The 18,601-nt window shown below is 38.6% G+C and overlaps 1 protein-coding gene across 1 annotated transcript in view; it reads left to right on the top strand.

The window, feature by feature from the left end:
• ITGA9 (integrin subunit alpha 9) overlaps nucleotides 1–18,134 on the top strand; it is a 230,939-nt gene extending 212,805 nt beyond the window's left edge. The window contains exon 28 of the mRNA XM_075053853.1: nucleotides 13,256–18,134. Coding sequence (XP_074909954.1) covers nucleotides 13,256–13,354 — 99 coding nt within the window. The 3' untranslated portion in view covers nucleotides 13,355–18,134. The remainder of the gene's footprint in view (nucleotides 1–13,255) is intronic.
• Nucleotides 18,135–18,601: the final 467 nt, after the last annotated feature.

Below are 18,601 nucleotides of genomic sequence, written 5' to 3'. Positions count from 1 at the left end.
ATACATAAGTAATACTTTGCACTCACTAGTTGCTATATTTATTAATGTTACTGGCAGTATTAAAGTTGTCTGAGATAAAACTGACATGGGAAAGTTGCAGTCCTAGAGAGGAATCTTAATTGTCTGATTGTTAATATTTGTTAGACATAATTGGCCAAGCATATCCTATAGTCATTCCTAAAGTTTGCGTGTGAAGAAGAAAAAAAAAAACACACTTGTATTAGAAGTGTTTTAGTCTTTAGCTGTGAAATGAAAGAACAGATTTGAATTAGATGGGAGTTTGGGGCATCTTAGAACCGCTAGTGAGAACTAGAAATAACCCAAATTTTAGCACTAGAGTATAAACTAAGTTATATTTTTATTAAGAAATTAATTAGAGTTAAAGTGTGGTCCTGGAAGGCAGCTGTTTGCACAAAACAGAGCAGGAGCTGGATCAAACTCATTATAAGGGAATTGAGCACTGGCAGCGCCTGTGTCTCAGCTCTGTGTGGAAGGTACACTCTCACTCAGTGTGCACAACTGCGCTGTGAGTGCTGCAACACAACAGGCAAATCCTTGAATACACTGATATTTTGCAGACAGAGTAAGCAGCTCCTTAATGTTGCAGAAAAATATTAGAAAACACGTAAATATTTCACATTACACACTGCTAGAATGAATGGTGTTATAGCAGGAGTGAGATCTCAGGGACATTCCAGCCTCAAATCCTATTTTGAATCAGAATAAGGTTACTGTGCAAACAATAAGATGACGATGGTAATTATTTCGTTATTTGTAGATCTAAAATTGCACAGTTTAGGGCGTCCATGTCAATGAAAGTGATGTTAAATACCTGGTTGTTTCACTTCAAATAAAAGCTTGTTTATTCACATGCAAGACCACAGCCATGTTTATACACACATAACAAGCTTTTTAGCTTGAGCTTGATCAGTTTTTGACTGGCTTTGCTTCTCTGTTTATTTTAGTATTTCATGTAGAGACCGTGTTTCCTCTGGTTTAAGTGCATACAGATTCAGAGGGGGTGAGCAGTTTTCCCTGACTTCCACGTAAGGCAGACCGGCAAGAGTTACCCCAATTTTGCCTATTTTGTTGGATAGCCCAGTTTTACCCAGACACTTGTGGCTGTTCGTATCTTGTTCATCCACTCTGGATGCCTTTGTGCATCCACTCTGGATGCCTTTGTGCATGCATCGATGGGAATGTGCTCCCACTCTGGCTGGTTCCTCTGCAGCGCAGCTCGCTCTCCCCACTCGCACCTCGCCTATGGTCTCCCATGTGCAAGAGGAGCAGGAGGGGCTCTCATGCTGTTGCCCACAGCAATACATCTTGCTTTTTACTGCGGAGATTGGCCTGCACCTCTTTGGTGGCCTCCAGATGCTTGTGGAGAGTGGAGCAGGGGAGGAGGTTGCTTTGCTTCAGGCCAACTACCCATGTGCTAGACAAGCCGGTGGTTTCACAAGCACTGGCAACAGTTCAGGAGGGAAAGGGGCTCATGGCTGGATTATTCTGGGGAGTCTCACGTACACTTCCCTCAGCTGTCAGGACTGCAGCCGTGCACGGGGATAAGGTCCACTTCAGGCATAGTGGATTTATACACAAGTAAACCGGGGGAGAACTGGCATTCACCATGCAAATGAAAAAGGGAAGTGTGATATATTATAACACAATAAATATTCTATTAATAATAGCAGTGTTTTACAATGCTTTGGATTGAAGTTTCTGCATTTGGACTGGCTTGAGTTGTTGAGTGAATTATTCAATCCATATCATTTTAGATAAAGTGCAGAGAAAGAAAAAAAAATGGTTTGAGGCCAGAGGATGTCAAAGAGGGGATGTGTAAGCAAGCACCAGACTGGACATTTGGGCAGCTGAGTGATCTGTGGAGCCAGTTGTGGAAGTGATTTGCAAAACAAAGATTTTATATTTGTTGCAGTAGCATTATTTTGTTTCTTTGTGGCATGTTTAACACAGGAGTTGGACTTTTATCTAAACTTATTATTTATCTGGACATCAAGCTTCTTTCTGAACCGAGCCTGTTCTGTGGTATCCAAGGTCTGCCTTGTCTAAAATGAGGTTTCTAGCACTGTTTTATAGCTTTTGGATTCCTGGGACAAAGAATTGATCTCTGGGTTTCAAGGTGCATTTGGGCTTCTTGCTTGGAAAAGCCTTATAACTTTTTTCTGTGACTGCACAAGTGTCTTTGAAAGACACATATATGTCCCCTACATGCACTAGTTGCCATTGCCTCACATATTGTTTCAGCATTCAGAAAATATCTGAAGCTAAGCAAGGCTAAAGCTAACTTGAAATTCACCTATGTAGCAAAACCCACTGTTTTCCCCATTTTGGAAGGAGACACTTTCCCTTACTTAGGGCCTCAAACATAAAGTCTTTTTAGAATGGGCCAAAACATACAGCTCACCATTTTCCAGTGGAGGAAAATAAAAAAAAAAGCAAACCCTCTGTGCTTATTCCTTGCCAGTGGTTGCTCTGTATCCTGTATTACAAGCCCCAAAATACTTTCTCTCCCTTTTATCTACAGCTCAGGTGGCAGCGGCTAGCTACCATTTCCTGGCCAGTCCTTGTACCGACCCCCTTTCCTGGTGGCCAGGTTTTGGAGTAGTAGCTCTGCAATGAAATAAAACTGCTTTCCCCACCCCCACCACCCCCACCCCGAGGTGCATAGGCACATACAGTTATGGCACAAAACCTCTCTGGATTTCAGTGTAGGGGAGAAGTCCGGCTTTTTTTTTTCTCTCTCTCCCTCTCTATGTTATCTCTATATATCTATCTAAAATCTATATATATCTATCTATAATCTATTTATATATATAATCTTTCCAGGAGGAACACTTTTCAATTAAAAAGTGTCCCAGTTGAGTGTAACACACCCATTATCACAGCTGTTTAGCTTCAAATATTGGGTTTAGAGGTGGGGACAGAGAAACCTGTTGAAACTGAGTGGCATTTCGTGTCTTTGATGAAAGTTGTTGTGCCTATTCAGAGTTCACATGCTTCTTCCTTTCTGTACATGTAATTCCAAGAATAAACCGTTATTTACTATGGTGATGGTTTAAAAATAAGAATCATAACTGATGTTCAGATAAACAAGGCAGTTGGCTCAACTTGTTGTGAGAGCACTTACTAGGGGCTAGTGATGGGAAGGTTGGATTTCACAGCTCACAAAGGTCTTCCCTGTAGAGATGTAGATGGATGCACCAGCTGCCTCAGGATAAGTCTATACTTCTCCTTTTTCTTTTTTTTTTTTCTCCACTATCTCTCCTCAGTTTAAAACCATGTCAACACTAGTTTCTCACACTTTGTCCAAGTTCCTGCCCAGCTTGTTTTTCAGCTTGTCTCACTTACAGAAGTATGATCCCTACCTGTAGGAACTACATAGCCTATACCTGTCCCGTCTGTCCATCAAAACTGCAAAAGCTGTGACTTCATTTGTGTTCTCTGAAATTCCTCTTTCTGTAGTCCTCAAATCATTGCATTCTGTAGAGTTTTTCTGATAAACTTTTAATTCTGTTGCTTTTGTTACACATTTATATAGTAGCTTGAAGTAAGCTGTTACTTGCTATCTCATGTGTAGGCTTCTCAGGGGTACTACTTTTTTGACACAGATTCTAGGTTCGGTAGGCCTAGAATTATGCTTTTTCAATATTATCCTGTTACAAATAATAAAAAAGCAGTCAGGTGATAATTAACTTCTGTGATTCAAAACGAAATGCATATTATCTCCCAAACATGGATAGATCTTCATTATGTATAGCAGCTAGGAAACCTTGAGAAGGCAATGGGGCAGTGGAAGTGGTTGATTGTCTGTATAAATCATGATGTTTTCACCAGGCAGAAGTCAGGTGGATCATTTGAAGTCTGCTTATTTTCTTAAAGAACAGTCAAAACTGTGTTTCATTTTTTTCCTTTTCCTGGACCAAAGTGAGCATCACAAAATGTTTGTAGACCCTTGGCTTCCCAAGACCAAAAGGTTTTGTATTCCTGCAAGTCACTCACATGTTGGGTTTTCTACAGTAGATTATTTGGGTGATTTGCTGTGCTTTTTGAATTCTGTCTGAATGTTACAGGAAGATTGAGTTTGGGCATCTTTTATTTGTTCTTACACAAGTAAATGGGTAATGCTGCTATTGTAGCCAAAGCACTGCCTTCCCCAGTGAGTTTGCTGGCTGCCATGTAATATTTACTCACCACCCTCAAGAGCAAGGTTGGAAACATTTCAGTGGTGGTGTGTGTCCAGCACTTGTGAAATGCCTTTGTTATCTTTCTGGATAAAATGAGCTATGTAAATGTACAACAGTAATGTTGTGGCTGAGGGTTCTCTCAGGTCTCAGTGTCCTCCAAATGGGAGCTGTGCATGCCAGGGCACTTTGAGAACGTCACAGTCATTGCAGCTATGTTGCTCTCATCCTGGCACTGTGTGAACAAATTGAATCCACTGGCAAGAGAGAGGTCAGGTTCTGGTTCAGAATATCTTTCTGAAAAGAAGAAAGATAGCTGTCATTTTCAGGAGCCCAAACCAGAAAACGAATACATGTGTAGACTGAAAAACTGCAAATAAGTACCTAAGATTCCAAGGTTCCCCACTGCCAGAACACAACGTGTATTTATTGGAAGTCGTTAGCATCCCTCAGACCCAAATGCCAATAACAGAGAAAGCGTGACTTGCATAGTCTGAATTCTCTCTTTAGGCTTGGTGTCACAGTGGGAAATGCTGTATTATGACTTAGATCAGCCATAGCCATTTCCTCCTGGTTCAGCCAAACCCATGAAAGTAACTTATTCTGATAATTATGGACATAGTGCAACTTTCATTCAAATATTTTTGGCAGGTCAAATATATCAAAATATGATTGTAAAGTTACTTTTTATTGATTCCAGAAATAGTCTTTAATGTTTAGTCTCTGGTTTTCAAACAAAGCCAGAAATATTTCAGTAGTTTTTCTTTTTTTCTTTGGAGAGGAAATGGAAAATATGGACTGAGATGTGTCTTAAATTAATTGCAGTTACAGGAATGATATATCTAATTACTGTCCTATTCCCTGTGGAGATTTAAGAAATCAGTATATAGTAATTTGTCTAGACATATCTGCAGTAGACATTGTGTTCTTTCTAATTTTTGAGACTAATAATCAGAGATGAACTTTGGATGATGGCTGTGTTCATTCCCTGACGTTTAAAAAAACAAACTACTTAGTAAAATTTTGCAATACGAAAAAATCTTTAAACTATTTGGAAGTGTTTATAAGTTTTAATGTTGGCTAATTTGCTTTTTGATTGCACTTACAAGTATACTGGTAACATCTGTCATGCAAGTTACTGTACATAGTTACCGTCCTACAAGAAGTTCATGCATTCATTAAACTCAGGTTACCAGAACTCAGCACTGAAAGAACTTTAAAAGTCCAGTCACTGGAGTTGTCTTCATTTCTAAAGTACTGTAAGTACTAAGTCCTTAATGAAATATATTATGTATGCACAAATAAATCAAGTGCTAGGTGAATGAGTCTTGTCTGAGGCAAACTAGATCTTAGCTACATGGTAAAGATATTCCAAAGGTAGACACCAGAACTACCAGCTTTATTCACTGCAATCGCAGGTAGGTCCGTTGAAGCCAACTGAACAACTCCTGGAGAAAAGTAGCATGAGATGTGGCTAGAGGAACAAATTAATGATGACTGAGCTTTGTGTTTAGAGTGGTGTGACACTCGAGCATCAGTGAAAACAGCAAGGCATGTTACATTAAAAAAACCTGAAGTACTAAATTAGATTGTCCGTACCAATGTCCATCTCTGTGTGTAGTTCTCTCTTTCACACACCTAAATGCATCTTTTCCATGCATGCTGGTAGTCTGAATTGTGTATGTACTTTGAGGTACCTTCGTGACTGTTTTTTTAAAATTTGGCCCTTGAGATACATATATAGCATTTGGTTAAATTAACAGTTTATTTAATGACCACTTGAGCTAAGTTTAGGAATTGACTGACTGTTCTTAGCAAAAAAAGAGCACTTAAAGTTTTTTCATATTATTTCAACATTACAAAGTAACTGCCTAATAAAATGTGTGTTTAAAAACTATGCTTGTTTTACTACTACAGCATGTAAAATAAAAGTCCTAAAATCTATGGAGGACTACAGATCTTCACCCTAGGTACCAACAGTAGTATCTTAAGTCAGTTAGCCCAGCTATATGAAAGTAACTTAAAAGTTAAGTGCAATTTTGTGTACATTACTAATTCTTTTCTGCCATAGCAATGTCTATCTGTTGCAATACATTGGGATCAGATACAGATGCTAGGTATCAAATTCCTCCATAGTAGCTAAACAAAGTGTTTGTAGAGGAGAACTATCTTTGAGCAAGCTGCTGAACTTCTCTTTGTCTCAGTACCCCAGCTGCATAAGCAAATATAGCATTGTGTATATATACAAAGTATATATTGTATGTGTATACATACACACATACACCAGCCATTTGTAGAATGGTGATGTTTGAAGCATATGTATTTATCTTCTTGTACGTATTTCATTGAGCAAATGAGGACCTACATTACAGCAAAGTTAAGGGATTTGCCTCTCAAAAAGTCAATGAAAAGACTGAATAATCAAAAACAGACCACTCTAGTCCTCATGAGCTTACCTTAGCCACACTATCATCCTTCCTCCTAAATATACAGTTTCTCCTTTAACTGCAGGCAGGACATGTGGCTTCTTTCCAAACATGCCTTTTCCTTACAGGGGGGCCCAGATGGTGGCAGTTTGCCAGTCCTCTATGGGAAAGCTGATACACAATATCTGTTCGTGACCCCTCTGTACTGTGGCAAGGGTCCTTTAATTGGGAGGAAGGAAATAGTGCATCCTCTCGGAGCTGGTGGCTTGCCAGAATTATCCAGGGCCACGTGAACCCAAGTGCAAGGTATTTTTTCCTGCCTTCTTGGCAGTAGTAAAGTGAGATGCACTTAATAACCAGTGATCAGTCTCTGCAGGGGGAAACACTCCATGCTTTCCATCTCGGTAGCACTGCTTTGCAGAGATTGGGGGTGTTGCTGCTCTGCTGACTGGTGGCATCTTGCTTGGGGTGAGGTTCCTGGCCCTGCTTTGAGCCATGATTAGCTGCATATTTTTCCAGCGGTGGTACTATTTATGAGAAGGGAGAAGTGCCCAAAGGGCACGCACCCAAAAAAGGTGAGGAGAAGAGTATGCTAATTCTTTCTGAAGGGCCACAAGGTGAATGGCTAGGGACCTTTGCCTAGATTAAAGAGATGTGGCAGTAAAAGATTCATGATGTAAGTCCAGACTGTTCATCAGGTATGGCTGGATAGTGTTTACAGTAGATGAAGAAACTGTATAATAAAGACAGCTTGTGATTAAGGCACTGAACCCAAAGTATCTTGTCAAAGCCTAGTTCAGTGGGATATTTCTTCAGTGGTTCTTAAATTTGGTTTTATTTTTTACTTACACCTATGTCAGTACTTACTTCACTCTCTTCTTTTTACTTGTTGGCTTGTACTGTGATCAGTAACTTCCATTAGAAGACATTTGTCAGCAGAGCCATACTGATAAAAATCAATACTTTTTGTGTGCAGCTTAGTACCTCAGTATATATACTAGAGAAACTTAATTAAAAAATTGTACAAAAAGTGGCAAAAGTGTCCGATACAGTTTTGGATTCTGTTTGAACATTGTCATTCACAAAACTCTATTCCTAGCTCAGTTATAGTCTTGAAACACTACTGTAAATCAAGACATAATTTTTTTTTACAGCAGTGTGCAACTGTTCTTATCAGTTTTTTCTTGTTTCTTAATGGATGATGTTATTGGGAGAAAGACTTTTGAAAGAAATACAAAACATAACCATTCTTCTACAATCCACATATCAAACTATATCTGGTTTTATTTGACTGGGAGAATAAGCCTCACTGGGCATGATAAAATGCTTTAGATATTTACCCAACAATGAAAATAACAAAGGCAGTGATATTGCTTGCCCTCTGATCAGCTTTGGTTTTTCCTAACTGTGGATTAAATTTTATTTTGTAATATCGTCACTCTTCAAACATACTTATAATTGCGACCCTAGAGAGATAGCCACAGGATGGTACTGCAGGAAATGCTGGCTAAATGTTTATACCTTTGCAGTTTAGAAAAATATAAAGTCCAGTAATTCAGTGATCAGCCTTTGGATGTGCAGAAAATAGCAGCAGGAAAAAAAGACAATTTATTGTGATGTTAATTCAACACTTTGAAATCACTTTGACTGAAGTTTTCAGTTTGTGTGAGTGCTTGAAGAATGCAATTTTATGTCAGTGTTGTTAGATATGAATTATCTGTGATATTTAAGGGACTTAAACCTGGCATGACAGCTAAAGTAAGTTGTGTGAGCTAGTGAAAGAGACTTTAAATACTCAAGATTGAATAGAGGACTTGACAGTGCTGTTGCATGGCAAGAAATAACTGCACAATAACAGGTGTAATTCCCCAGCCTACAAGTAACACAGAATTTCTGTTGTTCCATTGTTCAGTTTTGCCAGGAACATGCTTTCTGCTCAGCGTATACTGTAGATGGCAGTAAGGTTATGCTAGAAGAGGGTGCATGGGCTGGAAGAACTAAATTAAAGAATGTGTGTAAAACCTATGGAGGGTTTCAGGTTTTGAATCTAAGCCACCTATTTATAGCAGCTCTAATACTTACTTGAAGCACCTCCAGAAAGAACTGGTTATTGTTTGTCACTTCTGGTAAAGACCAGGCCAGCTTTTTCTTTTCATTTTGTTTGGTTCTGCCTGAATTTGTTTGGATTTGTTTAAAAGCAAGCAGACATCTTTGCAGTTTATCATAGCAGATGTGAAACTTGACAGCTTGTGAATTCACAGACAATTCAGATGTTCTCTCCTTTCCCTGGCGTGGGGCGTGAATCCATTGTAAGTGACACTGATAGCCCCAGGATTTCAGGACTATCCCTATATTCCCAAAGTCTTCAATGGCCGTCTTTCTTCTCTGTGTTTGCACACAGAAGAAATGAAGTAGGACATGGTACCCATGGCGTAGCAGTTCCCCTCTGGTAAGGTCTGCCACGGTTAAGAATAAAGCGTGGTGTATGCTGAGCAGTGTCCTGCTCCTGAGACCTTGCTTTCAGCCACACAGACCTGAAAGGCCCATAGCTCAAGAGGGCCTCCTCAGCCTTCCCAAATAATTTTCAGCCAGCTGTGAAATGCTGACTGTAGTTCGCTTTTCTCATTTCCTGCATTGTCTTTGTTGGCTGATGCCTCTTCTTCCATTATAACCCTTCTGCTTCCCATGGTAATGTCTCCTTGCTGCCTGTAAATATGTTCCCCTGTTGCTCTTCCTCTCATGAGTGCCTTCCCCAGGCAGAGGTTTACTGATCAAAATATTGTCATAAGTCCTTTCCTTGGATGTGGTGGTGTGAACTCACAGACTGCATGATGGGATCACGGCTCTGGACTTGGGTATTCCTTTGCCATATCCATACAGCTGTGTGTGTACACACACACACAGATATGTATGTCTGTGTATATGGAAAGCAAAGTTTGGGAGAATTGAACAATATTAGAGACTCATTGCCCATGAAGCATGGGTTGGAGACCATTGGCCCACTGTAAACACCCATTCCACAAGTGAGATCATGACCATGCTCTTGTTAAAGCTGAAGATCTCTCCTTCTCTCCCTGCTTGAAATCCAGGACTGAGTCCCAGCAGTGCTGTCCTCACTGGGTTTTCTGAGTTCCATTAAGGGCTTTGCATTAGCCACAGAAAAGATATCTTGTGGTGTCACTTCTGCCCCAGTGACAACAGAGCCAGTATCTACTCGGCCCCATGTTGCATCAATTCTCCTGCTTTGCTCCAAGTGTCCTCCTCCTTATTACCCCTGTATCTCCTCACTGTATGTTAAATTCACTTGTTCTCTCCAGCTTGCCACAGGCACTTATCAGCCCTCACCATATGGGTTAATATTGCTGTCATTTTTAATGAAATCAGTTTATTGTAAGGAGGTGGACATGTGGGTTGTGTGGTCTCTTGTGAGACAATGACTATGTTGTGATTTCTTCATAGCCATTACCAAAAAAACCCTTTCTGGTGATGACAGGGACTCTATCACGTTAAGTGGAAATATGCACTGTTAACACTAAGGAACAGTATCTCATAACAAAGCACATCCTTGCCTTTCAGGGATGGGAAATATATATATATAATCCCTGACCACTATTTTAAAAAATGTAAAAAAACCCCAACTCCTTAAGTTCCAGTTTCTCCTTCTGCTTGCACTTAAATTAAGTCCTCCACATAATTTTAGATTATCCACATCATTTACAGCAAGTAAACATACATAACTTTGTAGTGGAATCACCTCTAGATGTAGGATTTCATGCTTCAGTAATATTTATTAAGGTCTTCGGCTCACTTTTTGCCCTACTGAAAAGTTATACAAAAGCATTCTGTATCCACTAACAAAATAGTAAAATACCAAAACTATCATAACCAACTTTTAAAGATAATTCCTGAAGCAGATGTTCACAAACAGACAATTTTTATTAAAATAACAGTGGGAAGGAGCTTGCTTTTGTTTGTTTGGCCCTCGAGGAAATTAAAAAGCCTTTCTATAATTTTGATTATAACTTCAAGAGAGAATTTTATTGTACCAAGGATGTGGTAGCATGAAGAATGGAAACCTTAAGGGTTTAAAACCTGTTTTTAAAAGCTACAAATTGAACTTCTCATGTTAATCTCAGGAAACAAAGTCCTGTGGCAATTTTCTTTTCTAATGTGCAGAACATGTAGGCCTGTTATAAAAACTGATAATACAAAAATGGCTTCTTCAACCCTCTGCTCCCTGAGCATATGTAAGGAGTATCTGCAGATTTCTGTGACTAAAATAAGTACCTACAATTAATCCTACTGGGGCAGAACAATGGAGGAGTAGTAGGTTCTTATACTTTTTTGGTTTGGGGTTTTTTTTCATTATCAATAAAATAATTCACCTCCCTTTTAGACTGTGAAAATCTAGGGACACTTGTGCTATTGGCTTCAAGTTTCCATTGAGCTGAAGTATGTTGGCATCAGTGGTGAAATTTCACTGGGATTTTATGATCGTGCTATCTTGAGGATCTCTTCTCAAAACACATCCTTTGCACTGGTATAGCTTGTAGGTACAAGTACAAAAAAATAAATAGTAATGATATTTTTCTGCTAAAGGAAGAACTTGATTAGACTTCTAGAGCAAGTTTGAAGAATAGGGAACTAGAGAAACACTTCTTTAATTCTCTTTTTCTGAATCCTTTGCATAAGCTGTTCTGAAAGATGCTAGGAGGCAAGGGAGACATGGCCTTCCAAAATTCAACAGTGTCCCTTTTGTGAGGTGGTTTCAGAACAGAACCACCACTATCCATGCATTTGCATGTATTGAGCAGCAGATAAAGCTTTGCTTAGGATAGATGGGGAGGAGACTATGTCTATAGTCTGCGCACAGGACTGTGAACAAATGACTTTTAAGGTCTAATTCTAGTTAGTGTAGGGGGCCTCCAGAAGGTCATGAGACCTCTGTAAAATTGAGATCATAGGCTTTTATGTGTATGTCTACACAAAACCACAAAGCAGTTATAGGTGTGTATGTAACGTACATCTCTGCACTCAGCAGGGTACACCTATCTCTAGATTAATAGCATGCCCCAGGGCTGTGGTCCACAGTTACCCGCAGAAGCCAGGCAGCGGAGGTAGGGGGTGGTGAGAGGATGGTGTGTGTCTGGTCTTATGTTGCCATGAATTCAGGATGTAGCTGGGGGCACTGGCAAGGACCTGGGCTTTAGGAAGCTCTGCTGGCAAAGCACCCTCGGCAGTTTGGACAAGCTGCCTTTCAGACTCCTGTGAGTAAAAATATACTTGAAGAAATTTAAAGTTGCTAAAGAACTCAAACTAAAAAGCCTAACTTAACAGAAACTTAGTAGTGACAAAACAGCACAAAATATTCCTACATATAGCCAATTTGGGAATAAAGGATGGCAATAACTGGTTGACAAAGGAAGACTAAAGCATCATGTTTTACCCAGCAGGAGTAAGAAAACAGGTTTAGAGTGGTAGGAATTACATAAATGTTTAATTATGATAAACAAAATATTGATTCAATGGTCTCAATAGTGCACGGCTAAGTTTGAGGAGTTATTCTTGAATGCTTACCAAAGTCTGTTATTAAAATCACTTTTGTTTATTTGAAAGACTTAAAAAGCAGAGATATGAGAGGTTTTTATCCAAACTGAAATGAAAACCACTTGCATTATTTTAACTAAGTACAAGGGTTTAAGAAACAAGAAGATATGCAAAAGTGATAATCAGCCCTGCAGCATCTTGAAAACTTCTGGAGGAATTATTGTTGATGCTCTGCATTTTGTAGGATCAGGCTTGTATTTTGCCTTCTGAACTGCAGATTACGCAACTGGTAGCAATGGGACAATGGAAATCATTTAGCAAAAAGAAGAGTCTGTGCCTATCAGTTTCATCCAAAGCATGTTAACATAAATGACCCTTAAATAGAAAATTTGAGACCTGACCTTAGAGTGATTACCAGCAGGAAGAGAAGTACCTGTGGGTGCACAGCAGTGGGCTGATACTTGTGGGGACAGGCATGCGAAATGGCAGCAAAGCTCTTCAGCATGGTGGTGGAGCACCTGCGATAGACAATAGACAGTGCTGGCTTTTCTGGAAGAGGGTTTCTTACAAAAAAGGCTGATAATTGGAATTTGGATGCTGGGAGGTGGACATACTGTATTCCTCTGATCTCTTGTTTTGTACAGTTGTGGACACTGAGAGCACAGTTCATAAAACTCTGGCAGCATTTACTCAGGACCCAAGTGCTAGCCTGACTTTAGGTTCAGATCCAGGTTTCACCTTAGTCTATATTTGAAACCAATAAACCTGTATCTGCCTCTTCTGGTCTGTGTTTATTAGAAGTACCTTATGTGCTTTTTTTTTTTTTTTTAATCATGTTTCATATAAGAGGACTCTTCTCTCAGAGTAGTTCATCTATAAGGAGCAGAGTACTCATGAAGATTTGGGACCCAGTTTGATCTCATTTCTACTGATGTAAACAAGGAGCTATGATTCCAGATTGGCACTAGGAGAAATTCGATATTAACACCTGTGCTATTGTTTTTTGCATGCCATTTTCTGACAAAGTAAGTTTCAATTTAATGATACTGTTACTTACCACTGTCATCTCTTCTTGATTTGCAGATGGGCTTCTTCCGCCGGAGGTACAAAGAAATTATTGAGGCTGAAAAGAGCAGAAAGGAGAATGAAGATAGTTGGGACTGGGTCCAGAAAAATCAGTGAACTGCCCATGAAAACTAAAGCCCAGTCATGTGACACACGCTTGCTAGCCTATAGGTCCTGCTCTCATATCTTCCATATGTGGAAGAAGGAATCTTCTCCAGATTTTTCGGAGACCCCATTGATGCTGTGTCTTTATCACTCCAACAAGCTAGGGAACATATCCTGAGGCAACCACTGCAGCCATGTCAGGTGACTGGAGCAATTTACACTTCATTTAAGAGCTGAACTTTGAACTTTGGTAACCAAGCTGCAGTGCAGAGCAATATTTATGAATCCAACTATGTGGTATACCCTCAGGGGAAGACTGTTACCTAAAAATATTTTTTATAAATATAAGCTTTTTATATTGATCATGTCTTTATATTTGTATCAATGTTTTATAGTTTCTATTGAATAGCTATATAGTTCACTCAAGCACTGATACCTGGCTAAATCCTTGGAAATACATATATGTATATATAAATCCTATTGTACTTTTAAACTTCAATGCAAGAGAGAAGAGAGACATTTGCAGATTAAAGTAGCTGAAATCCTCATATGCTTAATTCACAAGGCTTGGTAATGTTGTATATAGACCATTTAATGGCAATAAGCCAAAGTCTTTTCATTATCTCTTTTTTTTGAGTTGAATTTGGTGTTTGATTTATAAACTAATGAACCTAAAATATTACACAGATGTGATATTCTGTATCTGAGTCTATCCTTTACTGTCCTGAATGGGAGAGGATGAAAACACTTCCTCGGTGACATGTAGCAAGACTTGTAGCTTGCTTTGGCTCACTGAAGAAAACATCACAGAATGTTGTCCTTTGGGAATTTTTCTCCTGCAGTCTCTAGTAGTTTGATAATGGTCTAGGACTGTACAATTGAGATACCAGAAGGATATAATTGGGCCAACCACTATGGCATTGACAAATTCCTTGGAATTAAAAGAAATGGAGCCATATTAATGTTAAGAAGGATAGTTTTTAAGCTACTGTTAATGATTGTGATCTGTTGCTATCAAAGCAAGTGATAAATTGCTACAAGCTATGAGCAGTATGCCTGTCTTGTGAGTTTTATACATGAGTCATGAGTTTGTTTATATGATAATTTTAAGAGAGATAAGTAGATGCAAGGGTTAAAATGTTTGGATCCTGAGATTCCATATCCGTGTGTTCCAAGTACTGAATGTCATCCTTCCTTAAGCATCAAGAAGGAAGTTTAGTCAAGGTGCAGATGTTACTGGATCTCAGATTGCCACTTTGTTCCCTGGTAATTCCTTAGCAAATCACTTGTTGAATTAGAAGAAACTTAGTTGTAATAAATTCAACCATGTTTCTTCAAAAAGCTCTTGGATCTTTGAATAGAAATGGTGGAACTCTGTAAGACTTGGGTTTAGATTCTACTTGTACTTTGCACCTTGTGTAAATAAGAAGTAAATGTCACATTGGTATAAAATCCATGTAAGGGAAAGAAGGGTCGAGCTCTGTGGTAGAAGGTGAAGGAGAAACAGGAATGAATGGCTGCAAGATGTCTCCTTCCATAAGGGTAAGGTAAAAGAACTGCTGGAATTTTGGATATCTGCTTGAGAACAGGTCTTATTCTTGCTCTTGCTTGTCAAATTCATTATAGCTTCAAACTTTAAAAAATTTACCACGTCCATGTTCCTGTTTGCTTTTTTCCCCCACTGGCATTAAGTGCCTGCTGTTACTACGGTATTGATCAATATTTATTAACTTAACTATCTGCACCCATTAGGCAGAAGATGGTTTTTAAGTGAATGAAGTGTGTTGATTCAACATTTGACAAGAAAAGCTATTAGTCTATTAGTTATCTTTCTTAAAACAATCATTGGTGATTTGACAGATTTCAAATAACAAATGATCATTAAAGCCAGAATCTGAAAAAAACTGCTGAGGTAAAATCCTGTTATAACCACATGTAGTGGACTGCAGATTTTTCATCAGAGTGCAAAGACAAAAGACTGATGGCCTTTGACTGCACTGTTATATTAGAGGCTATTGAATTCCTCACAGTATGATATTTCTGACATCAGTTAGTTTTGCTAGTATTTAAACCGAAAGTATCTGGTTTTTCTGTTGTTGAAAAATACCTAAGACTGACAGATAGAATTTGGACATGAGGTTGATTCACAACTATGAATTGAATAAGAAATTGCTTAGAATACTTGCTGAAAAAAAAGAATTCCGTTTATTTAGCTGTAAGAATTTTCAGTATCTGTCCTCTCTAAAACTAAGCCCCTCCAAAATTATTTAAAAATGGTGAAAAAATAATTCAGGGGACAAATGAAACTATTTGTGAATTTAACTGAATTTGAAAGTTTCCATCCAAAAAAGGAGGAAATTCCATTTGAAAAGTTGAAATGCCTCATTTCCACTTTTTAAATAAAAATTTACTTTCAGATCTGCCGAAAATGCTTCTTTACAATATTTTAAAAATCAATATTAGTTATTCCTCTGAAACATCTTTTTAAAGTATATGAAGAAAAGAGGTTTTTTAAACTGACTTTTTTTAAAGTAAAATACCCATTAAGCATTTCATATTGTGTTGGACAATTTTTTTTTTCTTTTTGTCTCAAGGCAAAAATGTTTTTTTTTTTTTGATTAAAGTAAAAAAAAAAAGTAAACCCCATTTGAGTGAGCCCACACTGGACTTTTTTGATACCTGCCTTGAACTGTCTACTATTGATCCAGCACAAGTCGTCACTCAGTGAAAATCTAGTTGTTGGCCAGATTAGTGACATGTTCTTGAAATAATCCATTAATTCTTAGTATCATCACTGTTAGGTACTCAGTAGTTCTGTTGTCACAGGTGTTTTTGTTTTTATATGTATAACTCTTCATAATTTTTGTCTTTTTTTTTTTTTTTGGTCAAATTCCAATGTGGCTCTTGCTCGTTTCCAGTTAAGATAGTCAGACTTGACAATGAAACATACCAATACTTCGTATTAAAATCCTGTAGATGCACCTTTCCTCTCTTTAAAAAGCAACCAAACAAGCCAAACAAAAAAACCCACTAATATCACTTGGTTGCAATCAGTTCTAACCCAAAAATCTTATGAAACCGTAATATACTTCAAGAATGTGTAGAAAATAGCTGTGCTATAGATCTGCTGGTTTTTTTAAAACTAAGAAATCATAATAAATGTAATTGTGTCAAAATCTAGAGACGTGGTTACATTGGAAATTGCTTCTAGGGCTCTGGAAGTTCCCATCTGTCAGCTGCATGTTAGTTCCTTTGTGCTGTACCGCTTGCGCAGCAGAGCTGGGGGAAGTCATTGTACCAGTTCTCTCCAGTTAATCCATTTTGGGACAAAGTCATCAATTGTCTTGGATAACTTCATTGAAAGGTTTGCTGAACTGGCATTGCATTTTTTTTATGCAGCGGGCTCACTTTGCACTGGCTTTAAGCTATGCAAGTGGAAACTTAGAAGTGGGGCAGTTGCATTTTTAAATGCATTATCTGGCACCTAAGAGATCTTTTGATTAAGCCCTGAAGCTTGCAATGTGCAGGGCGTCTTCTTACAGATAGTACCCTTGAAGTTGCTTTTAGGGTAGGAAGAAAACAATTTCAAAAAATATGATCAGGAAGAAAGGGGGGAAATAATTAAGGAAAAAATCACTTAATGCAGAGCCCATGCTGTTGCAACCCCATTTAATTTCCAGCTTGACATCAAGAAGATCACAGTCATTTCAGAGTTTTGGTGGCCCACAGCACAGGGGTGAATTTCACTTCCCAAGAGCTGGAAGTATTTGCCACTATTCACAGCGTGTTTTGTGACCATTTCATTTGAAAAACAAAGGTCTGCTCTTGGAGGTGAATTTCCATCAGTTCACCCCAAGCAACAGCGGGGCTGGTGCACTCTGAGGCTGTCACTAGTATGCTCTAGTATTTGGCCATTGTAGCTAACAAAAATACTAGCTATGTTCTTCTGAATAAACCTACGTTTTAATTTGCCCAATTACAATGAGGAAGTCAGCAAACTGTAGAAAACACTGGAGCAGCCTCTGAATTGAAGTCACCTCACAAATCACTTGGGTTATGTGAGAGAGAAATTGTGCTTGATATGAACCCCAACCCTGTAAACCACTTAAGCAATCCTTTCATCTCAAAGTGGCAAAGGCTTTTGCAATGCCGAGCATACCAGTGAGGACAACCCTCTCTGCCTCAATACATGAATGGGAAGGACCCTACGTATGAGTCAGTGATGTGCAGGTGACTCAGCTTGCTGAAAGCAACAGTTGCGCAAAGATGGGTTTTGGCAGTATTTAGTATCAACGTTCTTGAATATCTTCTGTTCATAGACACATTTTGGAGTCTTGCACAAGTGTCAAGCGTAGTATCCATGTGGTGTGGGAACATACAGTATTGCTTTCACTGGAGGATAAAGGGAGTCATGGAACTAATTTCTACCTTTGTCCAAGCTCATCCACTTGCTAGCATTTCTTGGCTATAAATGAAAGTAGGATTTGGTTCATTTAGTGTACATTGATTAAACTGGCATGAAGACTATAATTGCTTTTGGAGCATGGTTTGCATACCAGTAGGGTACCTGCACCATTGTCACTCCTCTTTCTTAGAATGTCACTCCTTATGTATTGTAAAATTGTACGTTTCTTTTTGTGAACTTGTGGTTGGAAGAATGTGTTCACTCTTATTGATGTCACCTGTATTTAGAAGCTTGTGTTCACCTGTATTCTAATTCACTTGCACTGTTTTGGAAATGTCAGGTTTACAGAAATACAACTTTTTGGAATAAAGAGTGGCTGCAAATTTATCCTAATAATATCATTTTGTCACTTATTGTCCCTGTCCAGCTCAAGTATTTTTCCATTAATCGGGTGAGACGTTTTCTCATGTATGTTTGAATTAAATGGTATGTGCATGTGTTTATCTGCGTGTGGATAATGGACGACTTTATCGTAATTCTGTGACTTGTATAAAATCAAGCTATTTGGAGACTAGGAGTTTAAATAGCGTGACTACAATGTTGTAAAACCATGGAAATAAAATATTAGTAGGAATTCTTTATATTTTGACAAGTATTGCTCTATCAACATGACGTAAAACCCCACGTGGTGGTGATACTGCCCTGTGATAAGAATGTCAACCTGTACTTGAGTTCTGTTTCAGTCTGTATGAATTTGGGTAAAAGTCAAATTATTCAGCTTCATGCATTTTTTTCTGCAAGGATTTATAGTCCATGAGTAGCTAAATAATACATTTGAAAGATTTTCTTCAACT

This window comes from Buteo buteo, chromosome 2, assembly GCF_964188355.1.
Source record: "Buteo buteo chromosome 2, bButBut1.hap1.1, whole genome shotgun sequence".
In the NCBI taxonomy this organism is placed as follows: domain Eukaryota; kingdom Metazoa; phylum Chordata; class Aves; order Accipitriformes; family Accipitridae; genus Buteo; species Buteo buteo.
This window is presented reverse-complemented; position numbering and strand designations above follow the sequence as displayed.